The sequence below is a fragment of the Callorhinchus milii genome, unplaced genomic scaffold (genome assembly GCF_018977255.1).
Source record: "Callorhinchus milii isolate IMCB2004 unplaced genomic scaffold, IMCB_Cmil_1.0 Scaffold23, whole genome shotgun sequence".
Classification (NCBI taxonomy): domain Eukaryota; kingdom Metazoa; phylum Chordata; class Chondrichthyes; order Chimaeriformes; family Callorhinchidae; genus Callorhinchus; species Callorhinchus milii.
Window position 1 is genome coordinate 9,301,896 of NW_024704764.1, and position 16,071 is coordinate 9,317,966.

Below are 16,071 nucleotides of genomic sequence, written 5' to 3' on the forward strand. Positions count from 1 at the left end.
CATTAGCATGAAGTGCGTCGCCAGCCGCGGGAAACTACAACTCCCGGCATGCCCCCAGCGACCCCCCCCCTCCACACCACCACGGAGCCCGGGGTGGGGGGGGACCCGCGTGCGCTGCAGGGTCGCCGTGACGCGAACACCTCCCCGGACCAATCGGCGAGGCTCTCTAATCGCGCCTCGGCTGGGGCCCCGACCAATAGCGAGCGGCGTTGTTGGGTTGGGTCGGGTCGGGTCGGTGGCCGGGACTGGCTGAGCTCCTTCCTCCCGAATCATGGCAGACGAGAATGAGACGGCGATAAAGGAGCACGACGAGTGCGGCAGCGACTGCGACAATGAGGAGGACGACGCTCATAACAAGGAGTACGTGCCGCCCGAGGGTGGTTTAGCGCAGCGTCGCTGGATTATCGAGGCCGGCGGCAGCCTCTCTCTCCCCCCTCCCCCCCCCCCCCCCCCCCCCCCGGGGGCTCCCAGGGTATCAGCGCTGCTCCGCCGCTCAACCAAACCTGAAGGCCCCGCCTCCGGCGCGCTCCCATTGGTCGGCCCTCCCGATTGACAGGCGGGCGCTCGGTGGCGATTGGTCGTTCGCCGCGTCCGTCAGCGGTGGGGCCTCGACTTCCGTCACGCCGTCAGGTTAGGTTTCACCTCCACTCCACTCCCCGACGAGAGTGAGTGAGAGAGAGAGAGAGGTCCACGGTTTGTGGTTCCCAAAGGGCGGACTCTCCCCCCCTCCCGCCCTCCCGCCTCCCCCTCCACTTCCCTCTCCCGCCCGCGTGCGGCTCGTGGGAGCGGCTCGCGAGGGAGATACGAGCCTCTCAAAAGTTAACGCCGAGAAGCGCGTGGTTTGGGGCGGGGGGGCGGGGGGGGGGGTCAAGGTTACCGGGAGCTGAGGCTCTGCTCTCTTCCTCTCTCTCCATCTCTCTCTCGGGGGGGGTTGATGGGGGGGGTTGGGGGATGTGGGGGAAAAAAAATCGTCCCCAATAATAAAAGGTGACCCATTTCTGGAGGCAGAGGAAGGGGCGTAATTATTCGCGCGTCGCGCACCCAATTGATTGAGGGCTCCACTCTGGGGTGTGAACGGCTGTACGTTTCCAGCTTCACCCTCAGACGTATTTGAAGGCTCTGAAGAGGCCTCATTTTTCAATCCCCCCCCCACCATACCCCACCACCCCCCCCCCCCACCACACCCACCCACCCCCCCCCACCATACCCCACCCCACCCAACCCCCACCCCACACGTCGACAGCAATGTATATGTTATCAGGCGCTTTTCGCACTTGATGGGGATGTCTCGAAAGGGTTTCGGACAACCGGGACTGAGCTTGTGGGGTGGGGGGTGGGATTGCCCCGGAGAAAGCCGGCTGCCGGGGCGGCGAAAGGGACGCGTGTTACGCGGCGGCTGTTCGCGCGCAGATGACCCCAGGTTTTCCACGTTGCGTGAGGCAAGCGTTTCCTCACACGCACCTCTCGTCCCAAGCGTTTAGCGATCCGACCCATCGAGGCCGTTACGGGAGAGGGATCCAGTGACCGTCACGACCTGTAGACGCGTTTCTGTTTTCGTCTTAAACTATTCCGTTGGCTGCAGTGAATGATTCTGAACGAGGTTTCTCCGTACGATGACATCTTGTTCTCGTGAACTTTAGGTTATCAGTTCAGTCAGTGCTGCCAATGGTAGGTTAGCCTCTGGTCAATGGGTTGAAGCGTTTTATCTTAGCGGGAATTTATGGTTGAAGGAATATTTGACTGAAGCCCAAACTCTTGGTTATATGAACCAGTAGCAGTTCTTTTTTATTTGCAGACTTGAACTGAAGTTTATAGAAATGCTGTTTGTGTAGACTCTGTCGGCGACTTTGATTCTGGAGAGTTTTGGGGGTGGGTGGATTTCTAAATTTTCCTTTAAAGAATTTTCAGTGCTGGAAATATGGTGTTGTATTTCTTCGCCTCCAACTAGATAATTACACGTCCGATATTTAATAAGCGTAATCTACAGATTTACCCTTATTTCAAGAGAGATTCTTGATCTAGGAGCGGCGATAGGATTACCAGCTAAGCAAGGAAAGAAATACATTGCAATAGTTTTTTTAAGATCCAAGTAGAAATGCAAATCCAAAAGCAGTTTTGTGGGATTATTGCTAAGAGTGCAGAAGCTAATCTTTCCTGCAGATTGGCCTAATACCACTGAATCCAAGCACAATAGGAAAGCCAGCTCCGCTGCACCCACCCGCACACGTAAGTGCCTATGTATCAATAGATGTCATGTCCTTGTGTTGTGGTTCTACAATAAGGGCCGTCTATTCAGATGGGTGTTAAGGATCACATGACGCTAAGAAAAGGGAGGTTCTCGCAGCGTGCTAGCCAACAATCTTCCAGATAAATTGCTCGTTTTATAACTATTTGTGAGACCTGGTTGTGTGCAAATTAGCTGTCACTTTTTGCCTACAAATAGTCATCGGACTTGACAGCAATTAACTGAAGCATTGGGAGACGTTTCGCCAAAGATGTAGGTGTTTCATCAAATGCAGGTATTAAGTGCAATGTATTTGCTTTAAGCTTCTTGTGTTGAATGATGGACATGAGTATCTGAGCATGTTAAGAGTTGCTTAAGATTGCATAATTCATTAAAAAACTAAAATATTAAGAGTGTATGAGAAGTCCGGGGTAACTTGCATTTTTTTATTAATAATAATATTTACATTTGGTATAGTGCCTTTCATATCTGTAGGATGTTTGAGGGCTTCAATGGGACATACTGTAAATTGTATTGCATTCCAATCACTTCGATGATATTTAATAATAATCCTTACATTTGATAAAGCTCCTTATCACGTCTTCGAGACGTCTAAAAGCGTTTCACAGAATATACTGTAAGATTAATTGACTGTACTTTGGTGAAGTGTTAGCCTTTAGCTGCTTAAGGTGCTGTCTCACAAAGCAGGTGAGGTTCTCGAATATGGGGTAGATAGATATTATTGTGAGAGAATCCTCAAATTACTAATATTCTAGTGTTTAATTGCACAATTCACCTTTATCTAACCGTGTTGCTTTGATAGCACGTGCAGAGTTGCACAGTGGAGAAGAGAGGGGGAAAAACTGGGCCAGAATGAAAATGTTCACATTTTGTTCCCAGTGGTGTTGTATTCCACTTTTTATAACATCCTTGTACCTTATTTGGTGATTTTAATGATTGTATTTCTGTGTGCGAGTGCATATACATCTCTGGCAAAAGCAGGCTATCTTATCAACATCAGTGGTATTGCTAAAGATGGGACTACTGGAGCCAGCAATGCGGTGATAAAACACAGTATAAGCTTCTGCTATTTTAAAGCCTTAATGTCGCTTTGCACCAGTGAAAGTGGTTCACTTTTTGGGGGAATCCTGAAATGTCATCTTGCCAACTTGTCCTAAGGTCCTAGGAATCTGGTTTGCTGGTCATCGGATTGGTTTGTGAGAATGAAATTGTTTGCACCGAGCCTGGGTGTTTCTGAAAAACTGAGCTAACATGAAAGTGACGAGCGTTTGAAGAGGTCAAGCTCGCTGAATTGTGCAGCCTCAACTAAGGCTGACTGAAAATGGAACACAGTTGAAACCCAATTCACGTGATAAAGAAACAATACACATTTTACGTGTAGAAAACCAGTGACATGTGTACAGTGGCAGTCGCAATTATAATCCATGCTACGTTAGGGGAGGGGCAAGGATCTTGGATTAAGTGTATTTAATGTGTGCGGATTATTTAGTGCTTCCGTTTTGTCCCAAGTGTAAGCATTATGATAACAATAATAATCGTTGCAATTGATATAGCGTCTTATCAAGTCTTCGAGATGTTTCCAAGCACTTCACAGAATATACTGTAATGCGAGTTGACTGTATATTTATGGGCGAAACGCGGCAGCCAATTATGCACAGCAATGTCCCACAAACAGCCGTGGATTGAGTGGCCAAGTTATTACTGCTTTACATATTTTTTTTCTGGAGGGATTATTGCCCCCGGAAAAGCGATCCACCAATCGACCAGCAACTGGGTTCCTACTTAGGCAAACGGAGGTGTGTGGCTTAAGGGAAATTGCCCAACGTTTCGACCAGCTCAGGTATCGAATCCAGGTCCTCTTATGTTAGTGGTTAGGTGAGTGTTCGAACCACCAACCTACAGGACTCCCATCCACAGCATTTGTCCACTTCCTCTTACTATTTATGATACAGCTGTCCTGCCACACATTCAGTCTGACAGCTGTACGCAGCACCATCTTCCTTCTGATCGTTTGTGATCTAATCAGAATCCTCCATTTTACTCTCCTCCTCTTGTGGGCAGTGGTGCATATGGGTTCCTTAATTGTCACAGCGTTCCAGAGGATGGGGGCAGAGAGACCGAAGGCCCGACAGCCGATGATGGGCGGACTGGGCGGGGGACGTGGAGCAGGCTGGAACCCGCTGAGCGGAGGGAGCGACGGGCGGATATGGCCAAAGAAAAAACACTTACCTTTTTACGGTGCCCGAACACGCGTCTCAAAGTGCTTCGCAAGGGGTTGCTGTCAAGTCTGGTGGTGAACTCTTCTTACTTCTACTCTACGTGGCCCGGAACGCTAGGGAATGAAATTCCTTTTCCTGCTAGTGGCAACAATTTTGATGATGTGCACTTCTCACTGGAAAACGCATCAAAATTGCCACAACAATAACAGGAGGAATTTCCCCTCCCTTTCCGAACTCCCCGCAATAGTCCTTGCAGCGCTTATCTGATACCCACTCAAACACATTGTTCTCCGAATGAATGATAAAGCTACCGAGAAACGCACAGAGCGTTCGACTGTGGCCTCAGTGGTGATCAGTCCGGCGACGAATGGGGTGGCAGCAGTTGATTTGTTAAGCTTCGTGTGGACGGGAGACTTTCATCTGTTGGAAGGAATAATCTTTGACCTTCAGAGCTGAGAATCTGGTGGTGTGTAAGCTGGAGTGAAACCCACTTGTAGTGAGAAATTGCACGACGCTTTCATTTCCAATTATATAATCCACATCGGTTGATAACAGGAAATCACTGTGTTGTCAGGGGGCCCATTACTCATCTGAGATGTTTAAACTGAGAGTCTGTCTGCCTGTCCAGACGATCATTAAATATCATTAAAACGCTATTTGAAAAGTGCAGGGAGTTTCTCCTTGTGTCCTGGCAGACAATCTTCCAGATAAATTTTGCCCACAAAATACAGTCAGTCCACTTTACATATACAGTATTCTGGGAAGTGCTTTGAGATGTCTCAATGAAGTGATAAGGCGCTGTTTCAAATGCAAGTATTATTATTATAAATTAGTCGATTCACTTTATGGCTGTTTATGGAAATGCTGTGGGAGGATTATGCATTTATTTCTGTGAAATATTTCTATGCATATATGTATATATATATAGAGACGGTGGGTAGGTGTGCTTTGCTCTTTTTGTTCCCTTCCTGTTGAGAACAGCCAAGTCTGCGCTCCGGCAAGTTCCCATATAAGGAACTTTGGTTGCTCTGGAGCCGGCCTTAGCTTGGCAGTATCACCCTGCAAGCAACACAGCCCCACTTGGTTGACAAACGAGAGAACGTAAGAATCTGCTGGCGAAAGAAAACCAAGGTCTGTCTAGTTCGCCTTCCGCCGTCCTGGCTTTCGCTTGCTATGTTGTGTCCCAAACTGTAGACTGTAGCCCTAGGTATTACTTTCCTGTCTGATGCTCACCGATCATACACACAACTGCCTTGGGTCCGTTGAGGCAAGAATACACTCGCAGAAAAGATCTGGAGTGAAATAACTTGTGTACGTTTTGTTTTGCATCAACAGTTTTCTGCTGTGTGTCATTGAGCGTTTTCTAAGCCGGTGTTAGCAGTTTAAAAGCTGGGAGTTGTGGCGACATTTGAATAACCATTGGGGTGCGTTTGTTCTGGAATTCTCTGTACATTAGGCCCAGCGGTGCTCTGTCTGTGCCTTTTTTCCATCAGAACCACATGGAAGTTCTTTACTAAATGCCTAAAAAGCTGCCCGGCTCGCTCCAGTGTTCCCTCTTTCACATGTGATGCATCATAGGGTTTCGCTGTACAAAAGCGATTGTTGTTGCCTCTCGTTGCCTTGTGTGAGTGTGAATCGGACGCACCCTCCATATCTATGCAAGGTCAGAGCTGTTAAATGCGGTTGCTTGTTTGAGTGGCCTGAGTTGATTTGTACGGCCTGCGTTTATACTATTGCAACACCGATCAATATATTGTCGAAACCACCTCCTCAGGATATCGTGGTGTTTTGTTAGAAGAGGGGCTTCCTCCTGGTGTTATAGACAACAATCATCCACATTAATTGGTCAGTAACCTGATGTCTAATTGTAGAATACGCTGTGTGCAAAATGGTTGCTGTGTTTGCCGCTGAAAAGCAGTCACTAGACTGGACAATAATCACAGTGAAGATCTTTGAGGCATTTCCTAAGGCAGTTATTAAAAACCACATGCCCTCTTGTTCGCTATTAGCATTAAATAATAATTCTTACATTTACTTTTCAGGTCAATTCACTGAACTTTCTGTGAGGCATAAGTGGCAATGTAGGCAAAACACAGCAGCTGGGACACACGGGTGGGGAGATGAACTAAAGCTCGCCTTGCACTCGTTACGGATTTGCTTCTCGCTGAATTTCCCTAAAATAACTTTTTTTCCTCATTTCTTTCTTTGATTTAGTAAGAGCCCAGGCGATGAAACGGGAGCCAAAAAGAAGAAGAAGAAACCAAAACGCAAGAAGGACAAGTCTGGGGGCAAGCTAGATTTGGACGATCAATCAAAGGTACATTTCATTGAGAGGGGGGTATTTTGGCCTGGCAGTGTAAAAGTAATAATAATAATCCTTGTATTTGCTATTGCGCCTTATGTTCTGGAAACGTCTCAAAGCTCTTCACAGAACTTACTGTAAAGTGTAGTGACTGTATGTTTTGTGGGCGAAACCCCTCGCAGGGTACCACGTGATTATCAACGAGATAAACAAACAGACCGAACTCGGGGTATTTAAAAATCATTCGACTACTTTCTCTGACAGTGCACTTGTGTCTCTTATCCTCACATTGATGAGGCAGTGATGCCCTATGGTTCTGGGCCAGAGTGCAAGTCACTGAGCCAGAACGTGCACTCGAGGGTGGAAAGTACTCAGTATATTCGATGGCCCATTTAAATGTGATTCTGCCACAAAACCTTGGGTTCTAGCAGTCTGATTGTTTGCATCATACAAAATACACGGTCAATTCACTTCATAGTATGTTCTGTGAAGCGCTTTGAGACATCTCAAAGGCGTGATAAGGTGCTATATCAAATGCAGGGATGATTATGCTGATCCCTCTCTTTCCCCTGCCCCACCCCACCCCCCACCACCATAGCTTTGCACATGCAACAGTCGAGGGAGAGGAACAATGTGCGAACTTGCCCTGAAACAAATCCTAGTTCATGCTGGCAGTGGCGGCCTGCTGACTGGAGTGTGTTACACTCTCCCAAACAAATAATTTACACTGAAGGTCACCTTATTAGCCTTGGCTTTGCAGTTAGCAGTGGCCTTGGATTTTAATTTTAAAACAATCATTTTAGTTTTTAAACTTTTGTTGACATTCAGCACTCGAGTCTAAAGTGTTGTGACATCAAGGGATCTTTACGGTGACACTCGTCTTCGACCATGCCTTCGGTCACCCTCCTAAACCCTGCCCTCCACCCCTTCTGATCCCAACCCCCCAGATTAGGTCAGAATCCCTGACTGTCCAGCGCCTTGGGACGACCTCCCGATGTGAAAGGAGCTGCGTAAATGTAAGTTGTCGATGGGGAAATTAAATCCGCACTTTTCAATCTCTGGCTACCAGTGTTCACGATCACTGGGTGTCTGTGGGGGAGGAAAAAAAAATCTCTGTAGATTAAAACGTTTTCTCTCTTTGACCTTCTCAAGCCTGTTTCTATAATTGCTGGAGTTTTGTCAGGTTCCAGCTTGAAACGTGTCACTGCTGGCGAGGAGATGCTTGTAGCCGGGCACCGCATTTTACATTTTTAAAATGTCACCTGTAATTGGTTCGTTGCATTAAGTATCTTTGCATTTTATTTTCTCTCCCTCCCCCAAAATTTTCTGCTTCAACATTCAGTGAGCAGGAAAGTGTGCGTGTGTGTGTCTGAGGATTGTGGGTTTCTTTTAAAATCTTGTACACGTGAAATAATTTTACCACCGTCTTGTCGAATGAATATTCTATCAAGTGCTTTCCTCATTGATAAGGCCCTATATCAGATGGAAGGATTATTATTATTATCATTTATTGTGCCTTTCAGGTTAATTCACTGCCCGCTGAGAAGCTGCAGGAGATTCAGAAGGCGATCGAGCTGTTCTCTATCGGCCAGGGACCGGCCAAGAGCATGGAAGAGGCAACCAAACGAAGCTACCAGTTCTGGGACACGCAGCCTGTACCAAAGCTTGGTATGTACCCAGACAACTCTGGCAAGACTGTGAGGATATCCCTTGGGGCTCGAAGGGTTTGGGCTGTGTGGGCGCGCGTCTGCTTTGACAATTACAGCTTTGATGATCTAGCAGAAGTTCTCCAGAACAAATGCCTTTCTGTTTCGCCCACAACAACATACAGTCAATTCACTTTACAGTGCATTCTGTGAAGCGCTTTGAGACGTTTCGAAGCTGTGATGAGGCGCTGTATCAAACGCAAAGATTATCGTACTATTATTCTGTTGCTTTGAGCTCTTATCTTCTTATCCAGGTGAGGTGGTCACCGTCCATGGGCCCATTGAACCAGACAAGGACAACATCCGACAGGAGCCCTACACTCTACCACAGGGATTCTTGTGGGATGCCCTGGACCTCGGCAATGCTGAAGTGGTGAGTGAGGTTTTGTTTAGCGGAATAACCTGTTTGAAACGGGCAATGGCTTTGAGAGAGAGAGAGAGAGAGGTAGACTTTGACTTTGAAGCAATATTTACAGAGTGAATAGAGAGCCACTCTGCCTTTCTGCATGTCAGCTGCGATGTTAGGGAACTTGTTTAGTTAACCATGAGGAATAAGAGCTTGCCCCGGATAAAAGTTGCTCTGAACACATTTGTTTCCCCCGCACACACACACAGACACCTCCAGCAGGGCTCAGTAGCCTCATGCTGAGGGTAGGAATGCCAGTGAGTGTTCATGAACTGTCTGTGTTGGCTGGAAAAATTGCATGCAAAACCTTTGCCCTGAGCCCAGCATAACGCCATTACCTGTGTCTGATCCCCAGTTGAAAGAGCTGTACACTCTGCTCAATGAGAACTATGTGGAGGATGACGACAACATGTTTCGGTTTGATTACTCCCCCGAGTTCTTACTGTGGTGAGTATCCAAACCCGCCGAGCCCTCAGTTTTCCGCAGGTCGGAAAACAAAAACTGGTTTTACAAGTTGAGAGAGATTTTAAGAGTTTTCCACAATGGAGCCTGATTTAATATTTTTTTAAAAAATGGTGTTGCAGGCAATGACTTTGGTGGAATTTTGGTTCTCAGGTGTTTCAAATAAGCCTGAACTCTCCAGGATTAGATAAGCAAAATATGGAAGCGTTCATCTATCTGGGGAGAGAGTGACAAGTGAGCATAGAACTCACACGTGGAAATCTCCGTAGTTTTGGTTTGGAGACTCTCAAGCGTGATGGTGATGTTTCCTGTGTGGTATGTGTGCATGTGGCGAGTGACGTGTGGTGTGTGTGTGTGTGTGTGTGTGGTGTTTGTGTCGGTGTGTGTCAGACAGACACCTTGCTGTTCTCCCTCTCTCGTCAAAAAAAAAATTAAACCAAGTTACAAGAGAATCCATTCCGAGAGTCTGATAGTTTATTGCTTATTTAGTGTCCCAGGGTCCCGAGTGATTGAGTTGCAATGATGGTTTTCTGTTCTCTCCTCTCCAGGGCTCTGCGTCCTCCAGGCTGGCTGCCCCAGTGGCACTGTGGAGTGAGGGTTGTGTCAAACAAGAAATTAGTTGGTTTCATCAGTGCCATTCCAGCTAACGTTCAAATCTACGACCAGTATGTAATTTGTGCCTTAATCTCTTACCACGGAGGCAACTAACGTCTCTCTCTCTCTGGGTTACCTTGTCTTGGTGAAAACCTCAACAGGATGAGTGTTACGGGATTTGATATAATAAGAATAATAATCCTTGCGCAGCGCCTTACGTCTTGGAGACGTCTCAAAGCGCTTCACAGAATGTACTGTAAAGTGAATTGACTGTATTTTGTGGGCAAAACGCAACAGCCAATTGCGCACAGCAGCGTCCCGCAAACTGTCGTGGATTGGGTGACCACATTTTTACATTTTTTATCATATAGCGCTGTTATCAGTGGCGATAGAGCGGGTATCAGTGGCGATAGAGCGGGTATCAGTGGCGATAGAGCGGGTATCAGTGGCGATAGAGCGGGTTTCAGTGGCGATAGAGCGGGTTTCAGTGGCGATAGAGCGGGTTTCAGTGGCGATAGAGCAGGTATCGCACACTTGTGCTAGTTCCCTGCTGCCTTTACATTAACATAGTATACTCCAGAGTTTAAGCTGCTCTGTGCACTTCCTTTGTATCTGACGTCTGGTTCTGTAGCGTTTTGTCCAGAATTACGCGTACTGTAGTTTCCTCCGACGTAGCGTACATAACAGATTGCCCGTGTGCAGACTGTAAACCGGTTCCATTGCTTGCTTGTGCGCAGATGCTGATGATCTTGGGGGTGTTTTTTTTTTTTTTTGCTCTTTAGCGAAAAGAGGATGGTGGAGATCAACTTCCTGTGCGTGCACAAAAAGCTGCGGGCAAAGCGAGTGGCTCCGGTCCTGATCCGCGAGATCACACGGAGAGTCAACCTCGAAGGCATCTTCCAGGCTGTGTACACGGCAGGCGTGGTCCTTCCCAAGCCTGTGGGCACCTGTAGGTAAGGTCTGAAATCAGCGCCGTTAACCGCACTCACTTGGGCACGTCGGGCAGTCATCCCTCTCTGATTGTTTTCGCACGACAACAACTTGCCCTTCACGTGGGAGTAGCGTCTCCGGAACGCTTCGCAGTGGTGGCGTCTGACTCCGAGCCAGAGGGAGAGGCGAGGTGACCCTAAGCACCATCAGAAAGGAAGGTCTTTAGGCGGGATTTGAAAGGAAGGAGGGAGGGAGGGGGCAAGGCGGCGGGATTGAGGAAGGGAATCACAGAGCTTTGGGGCATAATGGCTGACAGCGCGACCGTCGATGGTGCGGCGGAGGGGCCGAGGGACAAACGGGAGGCCGGAATAATGTCCAGTCCTGTTATTGCTATCGATAGCACATCACTCTCCCCCACTTTTGCAGCCTGTTAGTATTTTATGATCCCAACTGATCTTGCTTCCCTTTGGCTTCTTGTCAGCTCTCCACTCAACTACTACTACTACTACTACTACTACTAGTAATAGTAATCATTCTGGCATTTGATTTAGCGCATTCTCAAGTCTTTGAGACATCTCAAAGTGCTTCATACAATATACTGTTTGTGGGCGAATGTGGCAGCCAATTCCATACAGCAGCGTCCCACAAACAGTTGTGGATTGAGTGGCCACATTTTTGTTTGTTTTTAAACTTTTTAACCTTCAAACCTGGCTTAATACATTGAGAAGCGAGAACTTGCATTTTCATCATTGAACCGTCTCGAAGCTCTTCACAGTAATTGTCAACTGTGGTGACAGCTCGGTGATTAGGTGAATGGCTACGTCTGGAGGCACTGTAGATGTTTCTGATTGCAATGGGAGCTCTAATCAAGAGTCTTTTGGATTTTGTTTCTGGACAGGTATTGGCACAGGTCGCTGAATCCACGCAAACTAGTTGAGGTGAAATTCTCGCATCTCAGCAGAAACATGACTATGCAAAGGACAATGAAGCTTTACAGGCTCCCAGAGGTGAGGCCGACATGTGCAACAGTATATCTGATGTTCATCTTAAAGTACTTTGACGGTTCTTTTTCCACCAAGTATTGCTGGAAACACAAGGCAGCAAGGTAACCGGCCTTGCATAATGCATAACGCAGGCTGTTTCTTTGCACCGTCGGGGCTGCTGGACCCAGGGTTGTCAATGACCAATAGCGGCCCCATTTGGAGTCCAGTGATACTGCACCTACCAAGTGCAAACGGAGGATCCCTGACGTGCTGGTGATGAGGTGGTTCTTTGTCGTTCACACTTCTCCAGGGCTGGGCGTATAGACACGTTTGATATTAAACTGAATAATGTTTTTAAAGCCTCTTGTGTATCCGGGCTTCAGAAGCTCTGGGTTTGCTCTGCTGCTGCGTTTTACTCTTGATTACCTTTGGAGAGATGGACAATAAAGTAGTTGGGACTGTAACATTTAATGTGACTCGTGCAAAATATAAGTTATGGCAAACTTGAGTAAAGTCACATAATATACTGTAAAACTCCTAAGTCTAAATCTGTATAAATTGTATAATCGCCTGAGTCGTGCATCGGCCCAAATCCTGTTCAAGAGTTTGCATTCAACTCAAGTTTGACATGAGGCATGACTTATGCAAAGTATATTAAATGCGTAGCCCCAACTGTTACCACTTCTCTGAGCTTTACTGTATGACTTGTATGAAGTTATGCACAGTATATGTGAGCAGGAGCACCCTCCAGATGGCACTGCTGTGCTTACAGTGATCTGCACTGTGCCTTCAGCGAACTTTCTTGTGTCCTTTCAGACAACAAAAACGTCTGGCTTGCGGTTGATGGAGCAGCGGGATGTGCCGGGTGTGTGCGCGCTGCTGAGGGAGTACCTCAGGCAGTTCCACTTGACTCCAGTAATGAATGAAGAGGAGGTTGCTCACTGGTTTATGCCTCAGGAAAATATTATAGAAACTTACGTGGTGGAGGTAAGTCCCCTTGCTCTGTGTGCTCGGTGTAAATGGAGGAGGGGGGAGTGGGTGTCTGCTTTAGTCTGTATTCTGCCAAACCCAACAACGCATTACATTCACACAGCGCCTTTCACGTTGGGCGGACGTCCCAAGGTGCTGGACAGTCAGGGGTTTGCAGCCGAGCTGGGGGTTGGGATCAGGAGGGTTGGAGGGCAGGGGTAGGCGGGGTGACCGAAGGCGCGGTCGAAGGATGGTCTCGAGACGTGGCTTGAAGGAGGTGAGGGAGGGAGCGAGGATGGAGTTCCAGAGGGTAGGGGCAAAAAGGCTGAAGGCCCAAACGCCCATGGTGAGGCGGGCAGGGCGGAGGCCAGAGGTCCTCTGAGCGGAGGGAATGGACAGGTTGGTATGGAGTTAGCAGGTCATAGAAGTAGTGAAGAGCAAGGCTGTGCTGAAACGGGCCGTTATGTTTTATGCGAATGGCAATTGGAGGGTGTGACGTGACATCTCAGGCTGGACATTTACTAAGCTGCTGGTGTGCTGTTCAGTGGTCTCTTACTCATTGCAGGATAGTGTGTGACTAACTTCCTCGTTCTCCTTTTCCCCCCACAGAATTCTGAGAAAAAATTGACGGATTTCTTCAGTTTTTACACCCTCTCATCCACCATCATGCACCACCCCATTCACAAGAGCCTGAAAGCTGCTTACTCTTTTTATAATGTCCACACCAAGGCTCCTCTCGTCGACCTCATGAACGACGCTCTCATCATTGCTAAGTCGGTACGTGGCACCTCATCTTCTCCGTCAAAAATAGGAGGTAGCGACTTCTGATTACTGAGCTACTAAAGGACTCTGTGAAGATGGTTATGGTTAGCCCACAGTCCCTTTGCCTCGCCCCCTCCCTTGCCTCCTTCAAGACCCTCCTTCGGCCAACCTGCCTACCACTGCCCTCCACCCCTCCTGATCCCAACCCCGACTGTCCAGCGCCTTGGGACACCCTCCCGACGTGAAAGTTGCTGCGTAAATGTAATGTGCTATTGTTTGGGGTTATTGTGGATCAGAGGCTGTCGATGTAATTTGGTCAGGCAGCTCGTGTAGCTGTGAGTCAACTGATCATAGTTTGGGCTCTACATTGGCTTCAGTCTGCCTGGATTACAGGAGGGAAGGACAATCAGCCAGGGTTTCCGCCTCACCAGAGCCCCTGTTGGGAGGTGTGTGTGTGTGTGCGTGCACATCAGCTGAGCGATGCTTGTCTGTGATGCTCTGTCGTTGTGGCTGTGGACACTGTCAGGGCTGTTGGATGTATGTGTATGTGTGAAGGATGAAACTCTACTGCAGTAGAGAAAGAAGGAGTCAAACCTCAAGCTGAATCATTCTCGTGGTGTACGGCTCGTGAGGGGCCCTGGGTTTCGTCCATCATGCCTCCTGCTGACCTCCTGCCTTTCTTCCTCACAGAGAGGGTTCGATGTTTTCAATGCACTGGATCTAATGGAAAACAAAACCTTCCTAGAAAAGCTGAAGTTTGGGATTGGAGATGGAAACTTGCAGTATTATTTGTACAACTGGAAGTGCCCGAGCATGGCGGCCGAGAAGGTAAAAGCTTTGCTACGTGCGCAGACGCGTCCCTGTCCCTCTCGCTGAACACGGGCTGGTGTTTGAGATGATTCAACTGAGGTCTGGGTTGGCTACTGTGGCTTTTGCCAGCACGCTCGGGGAGTGGGCAAGGAATCCCGGCTCGACCAGGGTTTCCCATCACCTCACCAACACCCCCCGCCCCCCAGCAGGGGATCAGATCGGGTTCCATAAGCTATTGTAAAACTTGATACCAGAACAGCGCACTGTGACACAGTTTGCTTGCTTGGTCTCTTGGAGGTTGTCAGCGACTGGCTTAAGGATGCCGTTCTTTCCACTCACTAGGTTGGGCTGGTGTTGCAGTAATCTCCCATGTCGCTGATGTTGGTAGAAATCACCAGTCAGTCCCATCAGGAATATCCTCCGATCTCTCTGACCTGACCTGACGGCAGCCACTGAACCAGAAAACCTCGCGAGAAATGGGAGGGAAAAGGAGCCCATTGGATTGGGGGAAAAAAAAGTTTACAGATTCTATCACCCAGTTATATACAGTTATTTCCCACTAACCCACCCCAACACCACTCCCCACCCCTTTCCCCCTGTGGAACTAAAAAAGATCGAGATATATATATATATATATGCATTGCACATGCTTTTAACACATGGAATGTGACCAGGCAGATTTGCAAAGGCAGTCAGTCTCAGACTTGTTCAAAGCTGTGTTAAATATTTTCTGATGTTGATTGAGCTGTGACCACATCTAAAACCCACTCCCCACCTTCCTCCCCCCCCCCCCCCACCCACCCCCCACCCTCTGCTCCTACTCCTTCTCCTATATCTCCTCCTCCCTGAGAAGCACATAGTCTAAAATTATGTTAAGAATTATATTTAAAACATTTTTTGAGAATCAAGTCACTGACCATTTTTAATCACGGCAATTTTATTTTAGAGAGAGAGAGAGAGAGAGAGACAAAACAAAGGTTCAATTCCAATAAATGTTATGGCGCTGTATATCTTCTCCAGACTCGGATTAATCCAGGGTTTGCTACAGGAACAGGCATGGTGGGAGGTGGAGGGGTGGGGGGGGGTGCAATTTGGGGACCTTCTTTGCTGTGGCTTTAATAATAATAATCCCTGCATTTGATACAGCGCCTTATCGCGTCTTTGAGACGTCTCAAAGCGCCTCACGGGATACACCGCAAAGTGGAGTGACTGTATATTTTGTGGATGAAACAAATCTATACCTAGATTTAAGAATTTTAGGAGGGGGTGTGGTTGGGGGGGGGGGCGGTGGGGGTAAAGGGAGAGAGAAGTAAATATCCCGATGTACCATCTAACCTGAAACCACAAGCTTTCAAATGGCAGCTCTTGGCCTGATTTGTCACGGAGTTACCAAGAGTGACTTGGCTCAGTAATAGGCCCATCTAGTCTGAGTCGGTGCTCACACAAGCCACTGGTGAGTGTCCGGGAGCAATGTAATCCTCTTGAAATGAAGCTGCCTGTAGCCTCCCAGTGTGTGAACGCCACAGTATTCCCCACCACACGTTTCTCTTCCCTCGATCCACTACCATAAATGGTCAACAGGTCCACGAGGTGAGTAACGTTCTTACTCTGAACTGCCGTTGGGTTGAAACTGACCCTTGGATTAACTTCATTCGTGCCCTAATGCTTTTTTTTTTTGTGTGT

At 47.9% G+C, this 16,071-nt stretch overlaps 1 protein-coding gene across 1 annotated transcript; it reads left to right on the forward strand.

The window, feature by feature from the left end:
* Nucleotides 1-176: 176 nt before the first annotated feature.
* nmt1a (N-myristoyltransferase 1a) lies at nucleotides 177-15,177 on the forward strand. Its single transcript, XM_007910190.2, has 12 exons — nucleotides 177-360; nucleotides 6,679-6,781; nucleotides 8,290-8,434; nucleotides 8,727-8,845; nucleotides 9,234-9,325; nucleotides 9,889-10,005; nucleotides 10,717-10,887; nucleotides 11,763-11,871; nucleotides 12,664-12,834; nucleotides 13,426-13,593; nucleotides 14,269-14,406; nucleotides 14,731-15,177. Exons 1-12 carry the CDS (start codon nucleotides 272-274, stop codon nucleotides 14,749-14,751), a joined length of 1,443 nt encoding a protein of 480 aa, XP_007908381.1. The 5' UTR covers nucleotides 177-271; the 3' UTR covers nucleotides 14,752-15,177.
* The last annotated feature ends 894 nt before the right edge of the window (nucleotides 15,178-16,071 follow it).